Genomic DNA, 27042 nt, shown 5'->3' with positions numbered 1-27042 from the left:
AGAAGTTCTTATGTTCTTATATAAGGACTTCTGGTCCTTTAACATTCTAGAGAGGGGCTCAGCTTATGTTTGTATCCAGTGTCATAAACTGGATTGAGCTGATGCTCAGTGGACATTGTATTGCACTTTTTTTCCCCAGTGTCCTCACAAGCGTCTTCAAAACTGAAGGTGATATTTAACAACACAGTAGAATATCTGAATAGCTTGGATAAATTGTGTTCCGATTTTTATGTATTTAGTTTTTATCTTGGTTGTTTAATTTTTATCTTGGTATGTTATCAGAGCCCAAAAGTGCAGAACATGGGCATTTTCAGAAAACATAAAAGCAATTTCTATAAAATAGGCAAATTGCATCAGTAGCCATATGGTAGGAGGAGTATAACTTCTACTTTGTGCTGGTGTCATGAGGGTGGATGGTGGAGATAGGTGAGGGAGAAGTACTGTACCTACTGTCCTGCACCTCACAGTTATTCAGTGAGAAAAAAAAAATCACATATCCAAAGTAGTTATACTGGCACACAAATTATGTGTAGATCTGACCTTAAATAACTTTTAAAACTAAAGCTATTAGGTAGCTTATCTGGTAATGTTTCTTGCTATGCAGTCTTCCAGAAACTGCTGTCACTACCACAAACAATTGTTCAGCTTTTCCAGTGGGGCAGTTGAGGTTGTGATGCTGATGATAGTCTGCCATATCTATATTCAGAGTGGGACAGAGACATTTTTATCTAAACTGAGGTGCATATCTCTGGCTTATTCTAATGACAAGTTATTGTTTTTTCCAGATCATCATGAAATGCTCTTGTGTATGTGTGATCCATCAGTGGCATGCATCTCAGTCCATTTCCTCAGATCTCAGACCTGCTAGGTGCATAAATGTCTATTCCTCTGACTGAAATAGATTGGACATACATATTAATGCAGGATGTTCAATAATATGTGCCCACATTTTAGGTTCCTGCTGAAAAGCTCAGTTTTATACATACATTTTCTCAAAAGAAAGTGATTTGCTGAGTATGATACCCTACTCTCTCTCCATTGCCATCTCAGATTATACAGACTGATGGTGACCACTAGATAAGACTAACCAATTTATTTCTATGCAGCTTATTTAATGATCAACATTGCTTGTTCTCTTTCTTCCCACAGGTCAGTTATGCCTCATCCAGCCGGCTCTTGAGCAACAAAAACCAGTTCAAATCCTTCCTCCGCACAATTCCCAATGATGAGCATCAAGCAACTGCAATGGCAGACATCATTGAGTATTTCCGATGGAACTGGGTGGGCACTATTGCAGCTGATGATGACTATGGCCGGCCAGGGATTGAAAAGTTCCGGGAGGAGGCAGAAGAAAGGGACATCTGCATTGATTTCAGCGAGCTTATTTCACAGTACTCAGATGAGAAGGATATCCAGCAGGTAGTGGAGGTCATCCAGAATTCCACTGCTAAAGTGATCGTTGTCTTCTCCAGTGGCCCAGACCTGGAACCTCTTATCAAAGAGATAGTCAGGCGTAACATCACTGGCCGAACCTGGCTGGCAAGTGAGGCTTGGGCTAGCTCCTCCCTGATAGCCATGCCAGAATTCTTCAGCGTCATTGGCAGTACCATTGGATTTGCACTGAAGGCAGGGCAGATCCCAGGGTTTCGCGAGTTTCTGCAAAAGGTCCATCCCAATAATCCTACCAACAACGGCTTTGCCAAAGAGTTTTGGGAGGAGACCTTTAACTGCTACCTCCCAGATGGGCCCAAGAATTCCCCAGCATCAGGCTCCTTCCACAAGAGCCATGAAGAAAGCAGTGGAAACAGCACAGTTTTCTTCCGTCCCCTCTGCACAGGGGAGGAGAACATCACCAGCGTGGAGACACCCTACATGGACTATACACACTTGCGGATATCCTATAATGTGTATTTGGCAGTGTACTCCATTGCACATGCTTTGCAGGATATATATACCTGCACTCCTGGGAAAGGGCTCTTCACTAATGGATCATGTGCAGACATTAAGAAGGTTGAGGCCTGGCAGGTAAGTTTCAGTAGTACAAGGAATGTCTCTGCTGTATGTCAAATAGAATAGCTACTATATCTACAGGCCATCCCCAGTGCTAGCAAGGGAGAGGTTCCCTTTGTTTGATCTTATACAAACAAGTGGGACTGGTGAGAGATGAGAACCTAGATCAGTGAGCAAGGATACATTTTTAGGGTTCAGCTTGTTGAGTATTTCTTACATCTTTTGCATTTCCGCAGGAACCGTAGGTACAGAACAGATTTTTTTTCAAGTGTCATATATAAGCCCAACCTAGAGCAGTATGAATACTGAAGGAAAATAATTAGCAAATATTAGGTCTTTGTTTTGATTGGGGGGGACAGGCCACAGGTGACACAGCAGAGGAGTGGCAGAGGACAGGAGCACACACACCTCCCCAGATTTCTGTACCTACAGAGGGGCGTGGGGCATGGGGCTGCAGCTGGGCCAGACCAGCTCTGTGCAGAAGCCGCCTCCATGGCCCAGCAGGCAGGACCTGCTATGGCAGGGCACGCTGCGCTGCCATGGCCACCAAGGTGAGGCTCAGTGGCATGGAGTTGTGCCCCCGCTGTTGCAGGGTGGGTAGGGGGCACCTCGCCTTGGCAGCCATGGCAGTGTGGCATGCCCTCCCACTGTGGGTCCTGTTCACTAGGTCGTGGAGGCGGCTCCTGCCCACGGCTGGTCCAGCCCAGGTGCAGCCCGCACCTCATTGTGGGTGCAGAAATCTTGGGGAACATATGTTCTCTGCCCTCCTGCTGCATCACCTGTGGCCCGCCCCCCCTCCCCCCCATAGACTTTTCTGGAGGGAGCAGCAGGAGCTCTTCTCCACCACCCTGCCTACTTGCCACATGCATGTGCACACGCACATATGCATATGGTGCCTCCTGCCCCCTGCTCCCCACAACCCCAAGCAGCCCCTTGCATATTGGAACTCTGCAAAGGGGAGCCAACTGTTTCCCAGGTTTTATAGGAGAAAACCCACATTTTTCCGCAGCAAACAAAAACCAGATCCCTGCTCATGAGTAACATACAACAGGAGGAAAGTTGCATTTGGAAGGGAAGGATTACTGGGGAACAAATAGTCTCTATTAAAGGTCAGTCTTTTCAGTTGACCAGAGATAATCTCAATGTTGATCTGATAATACCTGCAAGGAAGAGAGATTTCTGATCCTAAAGGAGTCATTAATTTAGAATACAGTGGTAATATGACAACAAATAGTTGCCATATTGCAAGCTGAGTTTACTCAAAATTTAGGCTTGATATCAGGAGGCACTACTTCACGGTCAGGGTGGCTAGGATCTGGAACCAACTTCCAAGAGAAGTGGTGCAGGCTCCTACCCTGGGGGTTTTCAAGAGGAGGTTAGACGAACACCTTGCTGGGGTCGTTTGACCCCAGTACTCTTTCCTGCCATGGCAGGGGGTTGGACTAGATGATCTACTCAGGTCCCTTCCGACCCTAGAAACTATGAAACTATGAAATTAAGATTTAATTAAGATGCTTATTGTTAACAGTGAGCAAAATTAGCAATTAGAATAGCTTATTTTTGGAGGTTATGTATTCTCTATAAAAAGTAGTCATCAATGGCCAAATGTCTAGCTGAGAAGAGGCATCAAGTAGAGTTCCCCAGAGGCCTGGCCTGAGTCCAGTATTGTTTAATATCTTCATTAATGATTTGGATGATGAGATTAAATGTACATTTAGAAAGTTGAATGATATTGCAGACAGTGTAGAGGGTAAGGCTAGGATCGTGAATGACCTGGATAAATGGGAAATATGATCCCAAAAAAAATCAATTGAATTAAATTCAGTAAGGATAAGAGCAAAGGCCGGCACTTGGAATGGTATAATTGCTTTCACAGATACAAACTGGGGAATGACTGGCTAGGCCACAGCACTGCAGAGAAAGTCCTGGTGCTTAAACAGTGTGCTCTTGTTGCAAAAGAATCCAACTGTATACTGGGTTATATGAACAAGAGTGGCACTTGCAAATCAAAGAAAATTATCTTCTGCTGTACTTGGCACTGGTGAGGTCTCACTTGGAGTACTATGTCCAATTTTGGGCCCTATGCTTCAAGAAAAATATAGACAGATAAGAGCAAGTTCAACAGACAGCATCAAAACTGATTAGAGGCCTGGAAGGCATGCCTTACATGGAAGGGCTGAAAGAAAGATTTATTTAATCTGGAAAAGAGAAACCTGAGAGGGGATCTGATAAGTCTTCAGATACCCAAAGGGTGATTATGAAAAGCAGATTGGACAGTCACGTGGCAGGATGGTTTAGTCAGGAATGATCCTATCTTGAACAGGGGTGACGGACTAGATGACCTCATGAGGTCCCTTCCAGCCCTGCTTTCCTATGATCCTATGACTACAGTCAATCCTACTAGTAAACTTTATAGCCCTTTTTCTGCTTCAGAAGATTTTAACGCTGTGGCTAGAAAGAGTTGTCCACACTCTCCTGCCACCCCATGTAGAAACTCCCCTGGCCTCAGGGTCGCAAATTCTGGAGGAAGAGGGCCCCGTGTACCCCATCCCAATTTGAATCATATGCCTACAAGTGGAGAAACCCACACTTGCAGACCTGGCCACATGTCCCAGCATGGGGAAAATCATCCAGCAGGAGAAGCAAAATGCACCAGGCACCAGTGCAGCTATCATCATGCCGCTCTTGGGTCAGGGACCACATACAAGTAGAGGGGGCAAAACTAGGGCAGCCCTCTGCTCTGTGCTTGCAGACCTACACCAGGGGAATGATCCCCCATCACAGCATACAAGAGAAGGGGGGAATCTCTCTGCACTTGCAGAGGCATACTGGGAGAATGATTCCCTCGGATACAGGTGTGGAAAGCGCAGAGTGGGGAATTCCTCTAGGACAGCAGTTCCCAGTCTGTGGTATGCATACCACCAGCGATACTCAAACAACCTGTCTATGGTACGCATTAACAGATTTATTATAATTATATGACAAAAATTTGCTAGTGATGTTTAAGGTTGTATCATTTTAAATTGGTGGTGCACAATCTGTCAGAGTTTGGGAACTGCTGCTGTAGGGGTCCCCCCTTCCACTTGCATGTGGCACCCCAGCCCAGGGACAGCAGTGAGAAGAGTGCACCAAGTGTTAGCATACTTATCATACTGCCATCTCCAGGACAAGGGCCATGTGCAAAAAGAAGGGCAAATCCCTTGGGGTACTCTCCACCCCAAGCTTTGTAGACCTGCAGCAGGGGAATCATCCATTTAGCACAGTGGTCACTAACCAGTAAATCTCGATCCACTGGTAGATCTCGGAGCCTCTTGGAGTCGATCCTAGGCTGGGGGGGGAGGCTGAGTACCTGTGTGCATGCAGCCCAGAAGGCATGTGCCCCAGCCCAGCAAGCTAGTCAGTGGGGGAGGGAAGGGGCAGGGGCTTGATCAAGGCCCCCACAGTGAGGGACACTGCCGCAGAGGCAGGAGCAGGCATAAGTTGAGTGGAGCTCCGGCCAGGACTTATGTGCTGGGGAGGCACTCCCCCAAATAATTTTTTCTCCCTCTGCCTCAGTCTGCTCCCCCCTTCCCTCCCCACAAACTTACCTGCTGGGTAGGGGGTGGGGGGAGGAGGATGGCAGTGCACGGTAGATCTTGGGTTGCTTTTAAATGCCAAAGATGATCTCCTACTTAAAAAGGTTGGAGACCACTGATTTAGTATGTGTCTGCAGGTGCAGAGGGCTTCCCACTCCGTGTGCACACTGTGGCAGGAGAATTATTAACTGGGATTGATGTCAGGCTAACCAAACTATCAATAACATATTGAAGGCTGGGAGACCCAGGGTACTAGGCCAGAATGCAGGAACAGCAGCTGTCAGAACTAGCCTGACCCCAACTAGCCAAGGCACAGACCCTGGCTGTTATGCCTCTGCAGCCTATACTTATATCATTCATCCTCTTTGTTTTTTTTTTTAAATACTGGTACAACATTACCACTCTTTCAGTTACCTGTAATTTCAAATGCTTGTAAATTACTTGCCTAACAGCTGCCCTCTTTATCAACATACCAAGGACTGAAGAAGCTTCAAGCATCTACAGCTAGAGGCTGAAAAAAACAATTTCCTGTGCTAACTAGCATAAAGAACTTGTAATACACTCCAGATGGGATTAGACATAGATGGTCATTAAAATGCAGATTATGATTATTACTGTGTAAAGTCAGGTAGAACATTAGAAACTTTCTGTACTTAAAGTTACCAATAAGTGCACTCTTCTTAAGAATGTCTTATAAACTGTTTATGTTAACACCCATTTTGTCTCTAGTATAGTCTATCCATCTGATTTTGGCAATCTGCAGTATTGAATTTGAAATCACTCAGGCTGTTCCCTAATCTCTTTCTTAGAAATTTCTGCTGTTCTTAATGAAGGTAGGGGGTGCATTTGTATCTCTCTCTACTGTTCTTAAGGTCACACTGTGGCTTCTCATGAAGAGCGGCTGTGAGCTAGGGTTCTGTTGTTTTCAGTAGTAAAGGCTGCTTGCAGATCAGTTCTGGTGGGTAAGGGAGCAGTGTATGCAAGAGAAGAGAAGAACACAAAAGGAAGATGATTTTTTCTTTTTCCTGGTAGTAACTATGAAATAAAAAAAACGTTCCTTGGCTCCTTGTATATTTCTGCTCCTCGTTCACTCTCCATCTCTCTTACTCTGCCACCTCCAACGCTAAAAGTTTTCTGATTGTTATTCATTCTGAGATACATTTTTGGCCAAACTTCCTCCTCCCTCAGTTTCCTTTTCTCCTTCTTCCTGGCACTTGCTTTCCTTTTCATGTTTGAGAGTTAGGGTTCTGATGCCTGATCCAACTCACATTGAAGTTCATTAGAATTTTTCATTTGGCTTTAACGGAAGTTGGATCAGACTCCTGGAGCCTAGGGTCAGCAATAGGGTTGCCGACAGGATGACTCTTCCTGAAAATTCAAGTACGGATCTTTCAGCTACAGATGTATTATTGGCCCCGAATAGGACATCAGCTGCCAATAAGACATGGACTTTTTTCTCTTGTTGAGTCTGATTTTTCTCTCTGTAAGACATCTCAGCATATCCTGGGAAACTACCAGCTGGAAGCAATGGGCTCATGATCCCCCTTCCAGCTTCCCAGTCTACCCTGGGATCTCAAAGATCATTCAGTCCTGGAATGAAAAGTATTTCACTTCTTCCCCCCACCCACCCACATTTGGCTTTCCTTTTTTCAAACAGCTCTACTTCTGTTGACTTCCATCAAATCAGAGTAGGACAAGCCGTTTTTATGTCTTACACTTCAGGTACAGAAAATGAGTAACTCTCCCAATTCATATTCAAATGAACACCTTCCTTGCCCTGGCTTGCCAGTCCTAGGATAAAACTCTATTTAGCCACCAGATGTTTGGATATTCTGGTGGTAAGCATCCTCTTCTACATACTAATAGAAAAGTAGTCATGCTGAATCAGATTGTCTGCTCCAAGTGATGGAAAATTTCATATATTTCATTTCATAGACATCAGGGCTGCAAGGGACCTCGGGAGATCATCGAGTCCAGCCCCTGCCCAAAGGGCAGGAAGTCAGCTGGGGTCATAGGATCCCAGCAAGATAAGCATCCAATTTACTCTTGAAGGTGTTCAATGTAGGTGCTTGAACCACCTCTGCTGGCAGACTGTTCCAGACCTTGGGGGCTTGGACAGTAAAGAAATTCTTCCTTATGTCCAGCCTGAAACGGTCTTGCAGGAGTTTGTGACCGTTCAACCTCGTCATCCCTTGGGGCGCTGTGGTGAACAAACGTTCCCCCAGATCCTGGTGGTCACCCCGATAAACTTATAGGTGGCCATCAAATCACCCCTAAGCCTGCACTTTTCCAGGCTAAAGAGGCCCATGTCTCTCAGCCTGTCATCGTAAGATCTGTTTTCCTGACCCCTGATTATGCGCGTGGCTCTCCTCTGGACTCTCTCAAGCTTCTCCACATCCTTTTTGAATTGTGGAGCCCAAAACTGGACGCAGTACTCCAGCTGCAGCCTCACCAAGGCTGAGTTCAAGGGGAGAATGACGTCCCAGGATTTGCTCGAGAAGCATCTATGGATGCAAGCCAGCGTTTTGGTCGCTTTACTAGCCGCAGCATCGCATTGCAGGCTCATGTTCATCTTGTGGTCAATGACGACCCCCAAGTCTCTTTCTTCTGTAGTGCTATCCAACGTAGCACTGCCGAGCCTATAAGGAAGCTGCAGGTTTTTCCTCCCAAGGTGGAGAACCTTGCATTTTTCGGTGTTAAACACCATCAGGTTCTCGTCCGCCCATTTGCTGAGCTTGTCCAGGTCAGCCTGGATCACCCGCCTATCTTCTGGCGTGGATGCTTTGCCCCAAAGTTTGGTGTCATCGGCAAACTTGGCCAGTCCTCACCTGACTCCAATGTCCACATCATTAATGAAGATGTTGAACAGGATGGGTCCCAGGACAGAGCCTTGAGGGACCCCACTGGTCACAGGGCACCATGATGAGTGACTGCCATCAATTACAACCCTCTGGGTCCGACTATGGAGTCAGTTTCCCAGCCAGTGGATCGTGGTGGAGCCAAGGCCACAACTGGCCAGTTTGGCCAAGAGGTGATCATGGGATACCAGATCAAAGGCTTTTTTGAAGTCAAGATATATGACATCAATCTCTTTTCCCTTGTCCAGGTGATAGGTCACCTGGTCATAGAAGAAAATGAGATTGGTCAAACAAGACCTACCCCCAACAAACCTGTGCTGGCTATCCCTTAGGATGTTAGCCTGGGCCAGTCCATCAAGGATGGCCTCCTTAATAAACTTTTCTAAGATCTTCCCCAGGATAGAAGTCAGGCTAATGGGCCTGTAATTAGCCGGATCCACTCTCCTCCCTTTCTTGAAGATCGGCACCACATTGGCCTTCTTCCAGTCTTCGGGCACTACACCAGAGCGCCAGGAGTTTTCAAAGATCCATGCCAGGGGCTGGGCTATGACGCTCGCCAGCTCCTTGAGTACCCTGGGGTGCAGGTTGTCAGGGCCGGCTGACTTGAAGGTATCCAGCTTCTCAAGGTGTTCCTTCACAAGGTCAGCATTTATGGAGGGTAGGGGATCCCCATCACCCGGATCTCCCTGTCCCATAGCAGGCATGGGCGTCCCACGGGACTGATGAAAGACTGACGCAAAGTACCTATTTAATAGGTTGGCGTTTTCCTGGGCGTCAGTTGTCAGTTGCCCCATCTGGTTTAGCAGGGGTCCAACATTGCCCTTGCTTTTCCTCCAGCTCCCCACATATCTGAAAAAGGACTTTTTGTTGTCCTTGATGCTTGAAGCTAGTTGGAGTTCAGTTGCAGCCTTGGCTTTCCTGGTTTGCTCCCTGCAGGACCGGACCAGTGCAGAATAATTCTCCTTGGAGGTGAATCCCGTCCTCCATCCTTTGTAGGCTTTCCTTTTTAGCTGCAGGAGGTCCGCTAGGTCCCTGGAGAGCCAGGAGGGCTGCTGTGCCTTCTTGCTGCCTTTCCTCTGTGTTGGAATAGATTTAGCTTGTGCATTGAGGATCGCTTCCTTGAGAAGCAACCACTCTTCTTGAACTCCCATCTCCCTGGGGTCACGGTCCCTGAGGGCCTGACCGACAAGCCTCTTGAGCTTGTCAAAATCGGCTTTTCTGAAGTCAAGGACTTCTGTGTTGCTGACTGACTTGCCAGCTTTACGGCAGATGGTGAAGGTGATCAGCTCGTGGTCACTGTCACCCAGCTTCCCATCGATCACTAGGTCGCCGATTAGGTCGTCCCCCCTAGCCAGTACCAAGTCGAGCAGCACTTTGCCTCTCGTTGGCCCATAGACTTCTTGAGTCAGGTAGAGGTCATCCACACACAAGAGAAAGCTTTGCGACTGCTCAGATTTTGCTGAGTGATCTTCCCACAAGATGTCCGGGTAATTGAAGTCACCCATGACAACCAAGGTCCTGGAGCAAGCAGCCTCAGTCAGTTCCCGGGCGAACTCCTGGCCAAGCTCAGGACTTTGAGTGGGAGGTCTGTAGTACACTCCCACCGTTGTGTCCCCTGTGCCATTTTTCCTACGAATTTTTACCCAGAGGGTCTCTAGCTGTCCATGCCGGTCACCAACATCAGCTTGCAGGGACATGTAGCTTTCCTTCACATAGAGAGCTACACCCCCGTCCCTTTTGTCTACACGATCCCTCCTGTACAGGGTATAGCCCTCTATACCCGTGGTCCAGTCATGGGTGGAGTCCCACCAGGTCTCTGTTATCCCAATGACGTCATAATTCTTTGCACTGAGAAGGAGGACAAACTCCTCTTGCTTGTTACCCAGGCTCCTGGCATTAGTGTTACAGGCAGGCAAGTGTGACCTTAGGGGCTCTTGCCTTGCCCACAGATTGTGCCAGGGCTGGGGCAGGGGTGGGCTCCCTTAAGTGCCTTGGTCTGCTGGCTTTGCAAGGGTTGCTCAGCGGGCCAGCAGTGGCAGTAGTCCCCCCATCCCCCAGCGGGCTTAGTTTAAAGCCCGGTGGAGCAGGTCAGCCAGCCTGGCTGAGAAGAGCCTCCTCCCCAGGGGACAGAGGTGGAGGCCATCTCTTCCCAGCAGCTCGCTGCCTCTCTCTCCAAAGAGCGGGCTGTGGTCATGGAAGCCAAAGCCTTCCCGATGACACCAGCTCCGCAGTCTTTGGTTCACTGCGTGGATCCTCCTCTCCCTCCTCAGCCCATAGGCCGAGACTGGGAGGATCGACAAAAACACCACCTGAGCTCCCAGACCCCTAAGCCCTGCTCCCAAATCCCTGTAGCGCCTCATGACCTGGCTGGGGGTGCTCCGAGCCATGTCATTGGTGCCCACGTGAATAAGGAGCATGGGATAGTGGTCTGTGGGCCAGAGGAGCTCTGGGATCCTCTCCGCAATGTCTCGGATGCGGGCCCCCAGGAAGCAGCAGACTTCCCGGGCTAAGGGGTCGGGGCTCTCAATACTCTTGGTTCTATTTGAGCCGTAGATACCATTTATCTCAAGGTTCTATTGCCATCCCTTTGAGCGTGGAACGCTGTGTATCCAGCAAGATCCTAGCTTCTTAATGGCTCATTTCTTTATTTTCAGAGGGAACCAAGATGACTGTTTTGTGTAGCTGCTTATCTTCTTGGAGGGCACGTTGCCATTTGGTTCCATCTGTCTTCATATTCAAGTGCATGCAACCACTGTGGAACTAGCAACAGCTCTGAGGTCTGCACATGCACATGGCTCAGCAGAGGCCTAAATAATACCCCTCCCCCTATTTTTCTCTTGAATGGGGTCTTCTAATAAATCAAAATAGGGCCTTCTCAACAACTGAGAGAACTGAAGCCACTGTAGTCACTTGGATGCATATAGGCCACCCCTTGTTATCTTAATTGGGGGCCTCAAGCACTAGTGTACAATTGCTCTCTAAAGTATGTCCTCCCATACTTTATCCAGTCTAATTTGAATAGTTCCAAGCACCCAGGCTCCCTTGCTGCTTCCTGGGAGACTGGTAATGCATTCAAACAGAAGTCTTCCTAATGGGAATTTTTTCCTGATGTTTCCAACTTTTCCTGATTATAACCAAGAAGTTTAAGATGGCAGAGAAGGTATCAGGGATTATTAAAACCTGATGGATATTTGCTGGACATGCAGCGTGCAGACAATTAACAAAACTTCCTAGAAGTGTCTAAAGAGCATAAGTATTAAACAATGATATCTTAATACAGAAAGTCCTGTATTCAACTCCAGTTAATTCAGTATTGGTCTTAAATACTTTTTTAAACCTGTCCCCAAATCACTCTTGGAAATGAAACTTAGATCACTTAGGTGCTTTTTGAAAACTTTATCCTAGTATCATAGTACTTAGGGTCAGAAGGGACCTAAACAGATCATCAGGTCTAACCCCCTGCCCCGGGCAGGAACAGGTGCTGCAGTCATATCACCCCAGCCAAATATTTGTCCAGCCTCCTCTTGAAGATCCCCCAAGGTAGGAGAGAGTACCGCCTCACTTGGGAGCCCATTCCAGAGCCTGGCAGCCCTAACTATAAAGTAATGTCTCCTGATGTCCAACCTGAACCTTCTCTCTAACAATTTGTGGCCTTTATTCCTAGTAACCCCAGGTGGTGCCCAGGGAAACAGAGCCTTCCCCCAATTTCCACTGGTCCCCCCTGGTAAGTTTGTAAACCGCCACCAGATCCCCTCTCAGCCTTCTCTTGTGGAGGCTGAACAGGTTCGGGCCCTTTAGCCTCTCTTCGGAGGGCCTGCCCTGCTGCCCCTGGACCATGCGAGTAGCCCTCCTCTGGATCCTCTCTATGTTAGCCATGTCCCTCTTGAAGTGCGGCGCCCAGAACTGGATGCAGTACACCAACTGCAGCCTGACCAATGCTGCATAAAGGGGAAGGATCACCTTCCTGGACCTGTTTGTGATGCATCTGTAGATGCACAACAAGGTGTGTTTAGCCTTACTGACTGCTTCCTCGCATTGGTGGCTCATGTTCATCCTGGAGTCAGCAATGACTCCAAGATCCCTTTCTGCTACCATGTTGACAAGAAGGGTGTTCCTCAGCCTATAGGTGTGTTGCTGGTTCCTTCTCCATAGATGCAGCACCTTGCACTTGCCTGTGTTGAATTCCATCGTATTCTCATCCACCCAACTCTGTAACCTGTCTAGATAGATCTAGCTAGATTCTGGCCCTCCCCTCCAGCGTGCCCAAGCTGTGGGGCGAGATTGTGTCGTCAGTGAATTTGAGCAGCGTGCATTCCATACCCCCATCCAGATTGTGGATGAAGATGTTGAACAGTACAGGCCCCAGGACTGAGCCCTGGGGGACTCCACTGTCCACATCCCTCCAGGTCAAAAACCACCCGTCCACCACCACTCTCTGGGTGCAACCATCTAGCCAATTTGCCACCCATCTGACTGTGTAGGCATCGATGCCACAGTCACCAAGTTTTTTTAAGAGAATGTGGTGGGAAACCGTGTCAAAGGCCTTCTTAAAGTCCAGGGAAACTATATCCATCCCAACACCCTCGTCCAGGGACTTTGTGACTTGATCATAAAAAGAAACCAGGTTAGTCAGGCAGGATCTGCCCTCAATGAACCCATGTTGGTTGCCCCTGAGCATTAACTCCCCTGCTGGGCACTTCTGCTCAAAACACCGATATGCCCCTAGCACCCCACTGGGGCTCCTCAATCACCTCTTCTAGCCACTCCCACTCCACCAGTGGGAAACTTAAACAAAACATAAGCCCCCTGGTTGCAACTAAAACTATCCCCACAGGGCGCAAATATAAACACCAGCTCACTGGCTGTACAACAAAACTCTCCCCACCATACTGAATCATACTTCCCTGCAAGCTCTAGACACCTTGCTTGCAGTTCCCAGTGCAGCTCAGGTACCAGACAGTCATGCTTCTGCAGCCATCCTATTCAGAAGCTCCCCACCACTGCCTGCAGAGCCAGACTTCCTGCCCTAGCTCAGGCCCTGGGTTTATATGCCTCTCAAACCCTGCCCTCTTCCAGTCAGGTGGCTTGCTATGCATAGCAGAACTGCCTCTTTTATTCTACTTGGCAGCTTACTTTTACTATCCTTGCAACAGGGTACCCTACTGCTTTTTTCAGCAGCACTCTACTCTACTCCCTTATTGCTGGGTAGCTAGCCCAGCAATAGGCACTTACAAACTATGAGTCCCTGTCTCCTATTCTCTGCAGCCATACTATCATGAGCAGTCTTCCCCTGCACCTGGGGACCTCCCAGCTGCTACTTTCCCCTCTGACACCCTGTTACAGTGACCAAGGCCACAAACTTCCTGTTACCTGTCAGTGATGCCCTCAAACATTTTGCATGACTCCATGCACGCCACCACCCAGGATGTTGCTACCCAGCTACACTGCTTCTGGTCTGGGCAGCAGTACCATGTTTGAAGGCATTGCTAAATTAATGGCCTAGTCCTAGCCTCTACAAAGAAAAGTGAAAACAAGCATGTTTTTAAGGAAACCTTTTACAGGTACTTAATGATGTCACTGTAACCCACTTTGCACCCTGACTATTAACGTTGGACTAGGGGGCACATCTCAGTGTGAGGGAGAAGGAAGAGTCCTCTCAACCTCTACAACCTGCAGATCCCAAACCTCCACATAGGAAAAGAAGCAAACCTATCAAGAAGATCCCAAAGTATACCTATTCAAACATACATGTAGATATGCTGTCTAATATTTTTCTGAACCTTGCTAAGATTTGTGCCTTAACGATATCTTGAAGGAATTAATTCCAAAAATAATTCTGTGTTGTGTGGAAAAAAATGAAATCCTCTGATCAGTTTTAAATAAATAACTTTCAGTTTCAGTGGAGTCTCCATGTTCTTGTATTATGTGAATAAGTGTCCTGATTCTCTATTTTTCTCTTTTCCATTCATGTTCAGTGTAGTGTCCATCTTCAAAAACAGGTAACAAGTGGAACCCAGAGAATCATAGACTAGTTGCCTGACCTTAATACCCAGGAAATTATTGAGTCGTATCATAAGTAAGTCCATTTGCAAGCATCTGAAAGAGTAAAGGCTGATCACAAGCAGCCAGCATGAATTTACTAAGAACAAAACATGCCAAAGAAACTTGATCTCCTTCCTGGACAAAACAAGCATCTGGGTGGTATAACTAACTGGATGGTATAACTAACTGGATGAAATGCAGTGAATATAATGTATCTGAACTTCAGTAAATCTTTTGGCAAAGTTCCACATGACTCTCATAAACAGATTAGACAAATATGGGCTAGATAAAACTACTACAAGGTGGACAGAGAACTGGGTCAATAGCTGCAAGCAACGGGTAATTTTAAATGGATCTATATCAAAATGGCAGGAGGTTTCAAACAGAGTTGCACAGGGGTTTGGCCTGAGGCTTGTGCTGTTCAGTGTGTTTATTAATTTGGATGTTGGAATAGGAAGTTTCTTTAATAAATTTGCAGACAACACAGAACTCAGAATGATTGCAAATATGTTATGAGGACAGGAGTGCAATTAAGAAGAATCTTAATATATTGGAAAACTGTGCTAGAGCTAACAAAATTAAGTTCAATGATGACATACGCAAGGTACGATACCATGGAAAGAATAATCAAAAACACACATACATAAAGAGTGACAACTGGCTGGATAGGAGCACTGTGAGGAAAGATCTAGGCCTCTAGGTTGATCACATACTCAGTGGGCACATCTACATGAGATATATACTGTAGAGCTGCCTAATTACCTCCACAGTAAACTCTCAGTGGGTGCATCTACACAAGACACTTAATGTGCAGAAGACTAATTCTACTGCACATTAGTGCAGTTGGCAAAACCCATGCTAATGTGCTAATCCACAGTCGATTTAGGCTAATACACATTAATTCATAGATTCATGGATGGTAGGGTCAGGAGAGACATCAACAGATCATTGAGTCTGACCCCCTGCCTGGGCAGGAAAGAGTGCTGGGATCAGATGACCCCAGCCAGATGCCTATCCAGGCTTCTCTTAAAGACCTCCAAGGTAGGGGAGAACGTCACCACCCTTGGAATCCCTTTCCAAATTTTGGCCACCCTTACCAGGAAGAAGTTTTACCTGATATCTAGCCTAAATCTGCTCTCTGTCAGTTTGTGACCATTATTCCTTGTGACCCCAAGAGGTGCCCTGATGAACAGAGCATCTCCGATTCCTTGCTGCACCCCACTAATGAATTTGTAGGCAGCCACAAGATCACCTCTCAGCCTTCTCTTGTGGAGGCTGAAGGGGTCCAGATCCCTCAGTCTCTCCTCGCAGGACTTGTCCTGTAAGCCCCTAACTGTACACGTGACCTTCCTCTGGACCCTCTCAAGTCCATCAACATCCTTCTTGAAGTACGGCTCCCAAAACTGGATGCAGTATTCCAACTGCAGTCTGACCAATGCCACATAGAGGGGAAGTATCACCTCCTTGGATCTATTTGTCATGCATCTGCTGATGCATGATAAAGTGCAGTTAGCTTTGCTGATGATTTCGTCACACTGACGACTCATGTTCAGCTTGGAGTCCACTATGACTCTGAGATCCCTGTCTGCTTCTGTGCTGCTGAGAGGGTCACTTCCCAGCCAGTAGGTGTGCTGGATATTTTTGTGCCCTACGTGCAGCACTCTGCACTTGTCTTTGTTGTACTACATCCCATTGTGTACTGCCTACTTTTCTAACCTGTCCAGGTCTGCCTGCAATCATTCCCTACCCTCTGGAGTGTGCACTTCACCCCACAATTTAGTATTGTCCACAAACTTGGACAGAGTACACTTCACACCCACTTCCAAGTCACCGATGAGGATACTGAAGAATATAGGTCCAAGGGCGGAACCCTGTGGGACCTCACTACCCACATCCGTCCAGGCTGATACTGACCCATCTACTACCACTCTCTGGGTGTGATCGCTAAGCCAATTTGCCACCCACTGAACTGTGTAAACATCTAAGTCACATTATCTTAATTTAATTATGAGAATGGGATGAGATACTGAATCAAAGGCCTTGCTAAAATCCAAGAAAACAACATTCACCACTACTCTTGCATCTAACAATTTGGGACCCTGTCATAAAACGAAACCAGATTGGTCAGGCACGATGTACCTGCTACAAATCCATGCTGGTTTCTCTACTGCATTATTATTCCTGCTGGACTCCCACAGATATGATCCTTCATAATCTTTTCAAAGACCTTTCCAAGGATGGAGGTGAAACTGACTGGCCTGTAATTACTCAGATCCTCCTTCCTCCCCTTCTTGAGAGTAAGGACCACATTGGACATTTTCCAGTCCTCTGGGACCTTTTCCAGTCCTCTGGGACCTGACCTGAGTGCCACGAGCACTCAAACCACTCAAACCCGAGTGCCATGAGCACGCAAACTGGCCATGCCAGTGGTTCTGCTATGACTCCGGCCAAGTCCTTTAGTACTCTCGGACACAGCTCATCCAGGCATGCTGACTTGAACACATCCAGTTCATCCAAGTGACTCTGCACCAAGTGAGCATCAACTGTTGGTGGGCTGGTGTCCCTCTGATGCCCATCTAAGAACACATTAGGAGACTTATCTTGAGCCCTGTTCAGGAACACCAAGGCAAAACCCTCATTGAATAGCACAGCCTTGTCCCTTCTTGTTCAGTAGGGGTCCTATGCTGCCCTGCACCTTCCTTTTACTCCCTACATACCTAAAAAAGACTTTTTGTTGTCTTTAATTTGCATTGCCAGCCTCAACTCTCTAGTTGCTTTGGCTTTTCTAACTGCCTCCCTGCAAGTGTGGGATTTAAAAAGCCACTTAATATCACTTAAAAAGCATTCATCTATGCTAATACTCAGTAGCACTTATTACAGTGCCTTTAGTACCTGTTATTATAGGTACTAAACTTAATGCACTGTAATTACAGCACATTAATGAATGTGTAGACGTGCCCAGTGTCTACACAAGTGGCTCTATTAGGCTGCAGTAGACTAATTAACTTTGATGTACATTAGTACTGGTAAACACAAGTTTTATCCTGTAGCATCATTATTTAGTGCACAGCAACATACATGTAGATGCTGACAGTTCTGGCTGGGGCACAAGGGTGCCTCAGTGTGGGAGTTGCCTGTGGGCTAGCCCAGCACTGGAGCACCCTTGTACCCCAGCCAGCTCCCTGCAGCACATTGAACTGAAGTAGCTCTGGGCTGGCAGACTGCCCCCCTCCCCCAACGCCCTCTACCAGCCAGGGCTATTCCTGGTTCAACATGCTGCGGTCCTGGATTCACGTGAAGACATGGCACCCAGGAGCAATAAAGTCTGGTGCAATATGAACCAGAGTTTATTGCATCACAGTAATTTCACATGTAGATGCACCCAGTGTGAGTCTAGTGTGAAACAGCTGCACAAAAGAAATGCAGTTTGGGGATACATAAATAGGAGCATTATTAGGTGCAAGACACAAGAGGTGATAGCACCTCTACTTGGCACCAGTTAGGTCTTATCTAGAATATTGTGTGGAGTTTTGGGCTCCACAATTTAAAAAGTACATGGAGAAGTTTGAGAGGGTACAGAAGCAGGCAAAATAATAATAAAGGGCTTGGAAGGCAAGCTATATGAGGAGAGGTTGAAAGAAATGTGCATGTTCAGCTTGTGGAAAAGGCACTTAGGACATGATAGCAGTCTTCAAATATCTGAAGGGCTGCCATAATGAAGAGGGAATTAACCTTTTCTCTCTTGCTGCAGAGAGCAGGGCACAGACCAATGGCTTTAAGTGTATGGATGAGATACAGCACAGTAGGTTTAGATTGGATATCAGGAAAAAAACACTTCACTAGAACAGTAAGGCAGTGCAATAGACTGCCTAGGGAATTTGTGATTGTGAAGTTTGCAAAGAAGTTTGCAAAGAAGAATTTTTCTAACTACTTTAGTTGGTCTAATAACAGATATCAGATTTACCTAAAGAACTTTGTCTGCCTAAGGAATATGTGGATTCTTTATCACTGGAGGTGATCAATAAAAAGTTGGATAAGAATTGGTCAGGGATGATCTAGGAGAGCTCTATAAAGAGCAACACTTAGAAACCCAGGAGACTCCCTCTCCCAACAGACTACTAGGAGATAACAATAAGAGTAGAGCTGTGCAAAATGGCACCGTTCTGTTTCAGCTTGCATGTCGACATTTCGATGTAACAGTGTTTCATTTTGAATTTCATTTCAATTTGAAACCTCTGCTCCATTTCATTTCGTCGAAACAGTTTCACTGTTTCAACATTGCTTCAACGTTTCGCCCATAGGCTATACCGGGGAAGCACAAAATAGCCTATAACTTTGTCATTTCTGGCGTGATTTGGATGAAACATGCAGGAATGGTAGCCCCTTCTAAAGGCATGAAGCCTGCCAAGTTTCAAGGAGACAGGTACAGGGGTTTCAGGGAAACTGTACCTCAAAGTCTTGAAAACAAAATTCATGTCACGTGTATGTGTTAAGCCACAGTGGGGTCAAAACTTCAGGCAGGCTAGCCCCTACTAAGGCCACAAAGCCTGCCAAGTTTCAAGGAGATAGGTGCAGGGGTTTGGGGAAACTGCACCTCAAGCTGCGGACAAGCAAAACTCATGATATGGGTGACACTGTGTGCGTGTTAAGGCGCAGCAGGGTGAAAGCTGCAGGCCTGCTAGCTGCTGCTGAGGCCACAAAGCCTGACAGCTGTCAAGGATATAGGTGCAGGGGGAGTCTGGGTTCTGGGGCCCTGCACCTCTGACTGCTGACAGGCAAAACTGGAACATACAGCTCAATAACTGACCCCAAGGCAGGAAGCAGGGCAGTTCACACAATGCTGCCTTTTATGCAGTTTTTCCATCCCTCCCCCAGAGCACTGGGTGCCAATGCTCCTGAAGGGACCTCAGGGAAGGGTGACAGTCACTGGCCAGCTACACAGTCAATAATGAGAGCACTCCTTCCCCCTCCCTCTCCTTACCTTAGTTTCTGTTTCCCTGCAGGCAAGCCCAGCTTGAGCTTCAAAACTCGAAACATTTTGAAAATTTCAAAACGTTTCGACTAGTCTTGTTTTGTTTTGAGGCTGTTTCGAAGTTCTTCATTTCATTTTGATTTTGCAATTTCGAGCTCAAAACAAGTCGAAACAGCATCAAAACGAAATTGCTGGCGAAATTTCACACAACCCTAAATAAGAGCTCCGTAGCCTAGAGCAGGTGGATATTGGAGCATAGCGTGCTCAACAGGAGAATGAAGCAGAGCTCTACAACTGGCTTAGTTATAAAAGATACAAGCAGCTGGGATAAGGTTCTGGAGGGGGCACCAGTTAAGTGGGATGTATGCAGTTCTGCTTGCTGTCTGGACCATGTTTGGTTGCTGCGTGGGGCCAAAACAGAATGTTTCCCCCTCTTGTGGCTACAAGCGTTGTGGGGGGAGGAGGCAGGAATTACCTTCCTCAGAAACAACGGGTTTTGGCTGCAGCCAAGACTGAGGATTTTGCCTGGGGTGTGCCAATGTTCCTGCTGGGACTATAAACCCAGAAGTTCCTGGTTAGGGAGTCTTGCTTCTCTGCTCAGGGCCAGATCAATTCCTGTATTTGGGATCAGGGAGGAATTTTACCCCATGGTCAGTTTGGTATGGGTTATGGGGGTTTTGCCTTCTTCTGTAGTGAGTGGGGAGGGGATGGCCCTCTACCTGGGATCTGTCAAATGCATTTTAACAATACTTGCAGTGGTGGGAAACTGACAGTCCTTGTCTGTTTGCTTTACGTTTGGTCGCTGTGCATTGTAGTTGTATGACTGGGTTGACTGTATTTTCAGAAGTTGGTTAGATCAGGACTTACATGGGATGGTGTGGATAGGAATGATCCTGCTTCAAGCAGGTTGTTGAACTAAATGACCTCCAGAAGTCCCTTCCAGGAAGTTCCAGCCCTACTTCTATATTATTATTTTTTCAGTTATATATCCGTATCATATATCCATATCATATTCTCTCTTATTTGTCTCATTCTTATGTTAACCAACCCCCACCTTCAATCTGTCTTTGTATAGAAGTCTCTCCAGGCATCTACGCATTCTCATCTCTCATCTCTAGACCCTTCTGATTTCCTATTTACTCTGAGGACCCAAATTAAAATAGTTTTTACAGGTGAGAAGAGACCCTTGATTTATATAAGGGCACAATGTGTTCAGTGTTGTAACATTCTGAGTGTGTATGTCTCTTATTACACTTTCTAACAAATGTTGTTTGCTTGATTTACTGACACTGCATGAGGTACAGAGGTTTTCACTGAGCCAGTCACAATGATGCCCTGTTGTATTCCTTAGAAATGATAGTTAATTTATCACTAATAAACCCTGTGAGTACCCCTGATTGAGAGCACCCTCTATATCAGTCTTAGGACTTCCTAGCGTTGTAAAAGTGGAGGATGACAGTCATTTATTATTTTTATTATGGCAGTGCCAAAGAGACCCAGGCATAGACCAAGACTCCACTGACATGGGCATTTTACACATGCCTAACAAAAGGATAGCCCACTGGCCCAAGTAGTTTATGGCTGAAGTAAGGCTTCTGCCTCTATTCCCCATTCTGGTTGAACTTCATCATCTTGTGATGTGTATTATGTACTCTCCATGGAAACAGTACAAACAGCTTAATTGGACATCCAGCTTGTGTCCTGTAATAAATTACATCCCACTCTCCCTGCTGTATGAAGTGTTCCATTAGGGCCAAAAGAGCTTTGCACAAGAGCATGATTAATGGTGATAGTACTTCCTGGTGTCTTGGTTAAAAAAACATCAGCTCCCCATTCTGTCCCCTTGGGAGCACGTTCTGGCAGCAGGAGGAGGAAGTTACAGATGGGGAAGAAGGGTTCAGTTCTTTCTGCCAAGACAACATGCTCCTGTAGAAGAGGTGTGTACCACTTCTTCTCCCCAGTAAGCCCTTTATAGCCACAGAAACATAACCACAGGCTTTGGGGTATAATAAATATGGGTGACTTGCTAATCTACAGATTAGCTTCTTTGTAGCTGTAAAGATTCATGAAATTAGGATTACTTAACACTATGGCAACATAAACCCCAGTGAAACTCAATATTACTGAAGCCAAGAATACAGTAGGATTCATAGAATCGTAGAAAAGTAGGGCTCGAAGGGATTTCTGGAAGTCTTTTAGTCATTCATAAATTTCAAGCCACTGGTATGTGTCCTGCTCTCTGCAGCTAGAGAGAAAACAGGTTCTCCCTCTTCTTTATAACAGCCCCTCAGGTATTTGAAGACTGCTATCATGTCCCATCTTATGTGCCTTTTCCACAAGCCCTTGATCATTTTTGTCACCACACGATACTGTAGATGAGGCCTAACCAGTGTGAAGTAAAGAGGCACTGTCACCTCCTGTTGTACCTAATGCTTCTATCAACACATACTAAAACTGTATTCACTTTTTGTGTGGATTCATTACACAGGACTCATATTGAGTCTGTGATCTACCAGGACTCCCAGATTCTTCTCTGTATTGCTGCCTTCCAGCCAGGTATCACCCATTTTGTATTTGTGTTTTTAATTATTCTGTCCCAGGTGTAGCATCGTGCATTTGTTAGCATTGAACTTCATCTTGTTATCTCTACCCAGTTTTCCAATCTGTCTGGATCCTTCTGAATTGTGCTCCTGTCCTCCAGCGTGTTTGCAGTCCTTTACAATTTCATATAATTTGCCAATTTGTTCAAGTTCTCTATTCCAGAATCTAAATCTTTAATAAACATGTTGACCAGCAGTGGGCCTAGGATCCATTTATAATTACCCGTCACTTGTAGCGATTGAGCCAGATGTTTATCAACCTTATACTGTAGTAGTTTTGCCTAGCCCACATTTCTCCAATTTGTTTATGAGAAGGTCATGTGAGACTTTGTCAAAAGCCTTGCTGAAGTCCAAATACACTGTTTCCACTACATTCTCTCCACCCACACAACTAGTTATGTTGTCCAAGGAGACCAAGTTTGTTTGTGATGATTTGTTCATAGTATATCTGTGCTAGCTACTTATGGTGAGCCTTTTCTTCCCCAGATGTTTGCAAATGAACTTCCTTATGATATCCTCCAGCCTCCAGTAACTTCCCAGGTATTAAGGTGAAACAAATGATCTGTGGTTCCCTGGGTCCTCCTTTCTCCCATGACTGTAAATATTATGGCCAAGGGCTCTACTAGTTATCTCTCAGCTTGTCCCTGTCCTTGTCCAAATAATCCTGATTAGCTTAATTTTTATTTTGAAAACTGTGGCAAAGTATCTGTTGGGCATCTCCACCTTCTTTGTCTCTTCTGTCAAGAGTTAGCTCTGGCTATTTAACAGAGAACCCACAACTTCTGTAGTCTTTCTTTTCTGGCCAACATATTTATAGAACCTCTTTTTGTTATCATTAGCTTCCCTTGCCAAGTTCAGTTCATTTTTTACCTTTGCCTTCCTGATTTTGTTCCTGCAAGTTTTTGCTATTTCCTGGTATGCTGCCCTGGTGTATGGTTTCCATTTTCACCTAAGGAATCCTAAAAACTCCTTGTGTAGCTACATTGGTCTCTTGACTTTCTTTTTGTGCTTCCATCATATCAGATCAGCTTCTTGTTGGGCTTCTAATACTGTTCCTTTTAAAAGCTTCCAGCAGTCCTGGGCACCATTATCCTTCAGTCTGTTCTTCCATGGCACCATGCCTACTATCTCGAGTCTGTTAAAATCTAACTTGTTGAAATCCAGTGTCTTAGTTCTGCTGACCTCATGCTTTCGCATCTCAGGATCATGAATTCTATCATATTATGATCACTTCCTCCCAATTTCCCCATCACCTTCATATCCTCAACCAGTTCTTCTCTATTTGTCAGGACAAGATCCAACTTGTATCCTTAACCTTTCGGAACAGAAAGTTGTCCTTCATACAAGTTAGGAACTTGCTTGACATTTTATGTTTGGCTGTATTGCTCTTCCAAGAGCTGTCCAGAAAACTGGAGTCTCCCATCATTACCAACTCATAATATCTGGATAATTCAAACAAGTATTACATATTTACATGAGTAATGAGGCTAGCCAGAATTATTTTAAATAAGATAAAAGAGAAATATTTACCTGATGGCAGGAACCAAATGTTAAGAAATATTCCCACTGGGCAGGTTATTCCATAATTGGCTGTTATGGGCTTTCTCATCCACATTTCCTCTAAAGCTCTTAATGCTGATCACTGTTAGAAACAAATCCTGAACTAACTCATGGCCAGACTGATTTAAAGAAGTGATTCAGCTAAGGGAGAGCTGACACCCATATAATTTGACCCCATGTTTTTTCAGAAGACCCCCAACGCAGGATGACTGGGTGTTGTACATTTAGTTTATTTTATCTGCACTTCGAATTTTAATGCCAAATTATCTGCTGCTTTGGCTACTGAGTATTGCTGCTGCTGTCCACAACCTTATGGACACAAGGGGGAAGCATGTGGGGTGAGTCAGCTGAGGAATGACTGGCCATTATGCTTAACTTGTAACTAAGTGTTTAGAAATAAAATTCACAGAAAGAAAACTTACATTACATATCAACATAAATTTCTTGACAATTGTCCATGTGTCGGAGGAATCTTTTTGCTTCTATGCTTATTTAGGAAGCATCACTGCTTGGGATATTTAACTCATGATATGGAAAAAACCTTGAATAATAGACAGTGGTAAGTGGTCTTGCACTGGCTCACAGGCAAATATAGTATAGGGGACTGTAACTAAATGCTGTAATTGAAAAGCATCTAGTGATGTGAGACAAAAACACCCCTAGAAAAACACATGGGTTTTGTCTCCCTTTAACCATGGAGGAGGTGGCAACTTGCAGAATGCTCACACCATTAGCCTTAACCAACTGTCACTGGTGAATTGATCTAATGTATTCATCTGACCATCACTTTTCCTTCCCCATCTGTCTGTTTCAGGATAGGACACATGCACAGATGACACATGCTCCGTCGCTGTGGCTAAAGCAGGGTCTGTTAAATGTTAGCAGACTGAGTCCTTGGTATTTGTGTTTCTATCTTTAGTTACAAAACCAGTGACATGTTTTTAACTGCAAAGAGTTTAGCTAATCATTCATAGGCTGGTACCTATAAAAAAGCTCTATAATTACACCATGAAAGGACGGAGGCTAAAGCTCTTTCTTTTAAACTTCAGTGCTCTAATATTTCAGGACTGTTAGAGCTTTTCTCCCTTATTTTTCATAGTAGAACCCTTCACTAGATTTCCATGTCATCCTGAGACCATGGGCAAGTAGGTAATCTGAACCTCCTCAGAGTCAAGAGTCATTTCGCAAGCTGCTCGCCAGGAATGCAGGCATTAATTTATCTCTCTGATTGCTGTTGTCTTCCACTTCCCCATTTGTAATTTAACTAGGATATGTTGCTTCCCTGCAGGAACTGTGTAGCTAAAATAGGATACACAGAGTAAGGGCATGAAGGGAGGGGGACTGCTTGCTTAAATCGCTACTTTCTATGCTTGAGAAGAAGACATTCAGGGTGTGTCTACATGAGATGCTGACTGCCCGATACTACCGTGCAGTAACACTGTGTGGCAAAAAACATGCTGAGATGTTACTGTGCAGTAGTATTAGGCTACTGTGCAGTAGCATCACTTAAAAAGTGTTCACCGACGCTACTGCGCAGTAACTCTAGTTATTGCGCATTATTTAGTACGTGCTTATACAAGTAGTAAATAAATGTGCAGTAACTACTGTGCAGTAGTGGCTTATAGGTGCACCCTCAGTGTGTCTCATAACTTTATATATATATATATATATATATATAAATATATATATATATAGCTGTGAATTAGAAATATGGATTTCTATATTATCTGTGCTGCAAATAGCTACATTATGGTAACTCTAATTTTCATCTGTGGTGCAACAGAAAAAAAAGTGCTGTCAGGGCAATCCTATAAAGTTGGCCCCCAACCAGGATTATAGTGATTTCTAAGGAGGCTGATGTCAGGATCTGAGGTGGAAGAACAGACTAAATGAGATAAATGTAATGAACTAAAGTAAAAATGGTTTCTGGGAAACCCAGAAGTTTCTTATTAGTTCATCTCATTGCCACTGTGCTAACCACCAACAGACTTGTAATTTGTATGCGTGTGACCTAAACGGACACAATGATGCAGAGGTAAAACTGAACAAGGGTCTGTTGTGAGATCACCATTGTCCTAATCTTGGTGAAAAGCAGGGGTATAACAGGCCAGCTGGGTGCCCAGGACAGCAGCAACAGATGAGTGCGTTGGTGACATCTGGCTTCTAGTGACTTCTGGCTGCCAGTGCCAATGGCACAGCTGCACGGCAGTGGCAGCAGCTTAATTTTTCCATCCCCCCCAAGTTGGTGCCTGTTGCCCCACCTTAATTATGCTACTGGTGAATGTATATATTACCTTTAAACAAAATATTCCAAAACTAGGTACTTAGAATACAAGCAGTAATCAACTATATTATCTAGACTGCCGTAATCTAGTTGGGAATGGTCCTAGTTTCCGTAGGAGGTTGGACGAAATATTGTCCCGAGGTCCCTTCCAACCCTAATTTTCTATAATTCTAACTCACCACTACAACCCAGACACCTAGGTTGCCTGTACATGTGTGGGGAGGCTGTTCTGACATGTAATTACAACACATCAGTGCAGATTTGTTTAATCTCGCCTGCTGAATCGTGCTAATTAGCATGCTCCAGCCAGCTTCTGCATCTCATGTATCAGCGTCCCCACATTTCAAAATGACAGTGGGGGCACTTTAACTAAAGCTTGTTTGACAAGCTTTAGCTAAAGCACCCCCACTGCCATTTTGAAGTGTGGGGTTGCTGATATGTGAGATGCTGTGGGTGCTTTAATTAGAGTGGCTCTCAGACCTCATTTAATTAAAGTGCCCCTCCCCCCAATAACAGAACAGACATTCATAGGTTTCATAGACATTAGGGCTGGAAGAGACCTCGGAAGATTGAGTCCAGCCTCCTGCCCCAGGGGCAGGAATTCAGCAGGGGTCATAGGATCCCAGCAAGATAAACATCCAAATGTCTCTTGAAGGCATTCAAAGTAGGTGCTTGAACCACCTCCAGTGGCAGTCTATTCCAAACTTTGGGGGCTCGGACAGTAAAGAAATTCTTCCTTATGTCCAGCCTGAAACAGTCATGGAGGAGTTTGTGACCATTTGATCTTGTCATCCTTTGGGGTGCGCTGGTTAACAGACATTCCCCCAGATCCTGGTGAGCACCCCTGATAAACTTATAGGTGGCCACCAGATCACCCCTGAGCCTGCGCTTTTCCAGGCTGAAGAGTCCCATGGCTCTCAGCCTCTCATCATAAGGTCTGTTTTCCTGACCTCTGATCATGCATGTGGCTCTTCTCTGGACTCTCTCAAGCTTCTCCACATCCTTTTTGAATTGTGGAGCCCAAACATAAACCAGTTTCAAAATGGCCAAAACCACTTTGAGATACTGCATTCAACCAGGTTTATCAGACTTAACTGATTGAGCTTAAACCAGTTTATGCAATGTCTGTCCCACATCCCTT

General features: G+C 45.5%; 1 protein-coding gene across 1 annotated transcript in view; it reads left to right on the top strand.

Moving 5' to 3' along the window:
- Positions 1 to 27042, top strand: part of CASR (calcium sensing receptor) — a 184341-nt gene that overhangs the window by 132793 nt on the left and 24506 nt on the right. The window contains exon 4 of the mRNA XM_090053551.1: positions 1150 to 2025. Coding sequence (XP_089909677.1) covers positions 1150 to 2025 — 876 coding nt within the window. The remainder of the gene's footprint in view (positions 1 to 1149; positions 2026 to 27042) is intronic.

The sequence above is a fragment of the Crocodylus siamensis genome, chromosome 1 (genome assembly GCF_052110815.1).
Source record: "Crocodylus siamensis isolate JL-2025a chromosome 1, ASM5211081v1, whole genome shotgun sequence".
In the NCBI taxonomy this organism is placed as follows: domain Eukaryota; kingdom Metazoa; phylum Chordata; order Crocodylia; family Crocodylidae; genus Crocodylus; species Crocodylus siamensis.
The sequence above is the reverse complement of the archived record's forward strand: the minus strand, read 5'-3'. Positions and strand labels throughout refer to the sequence as shown.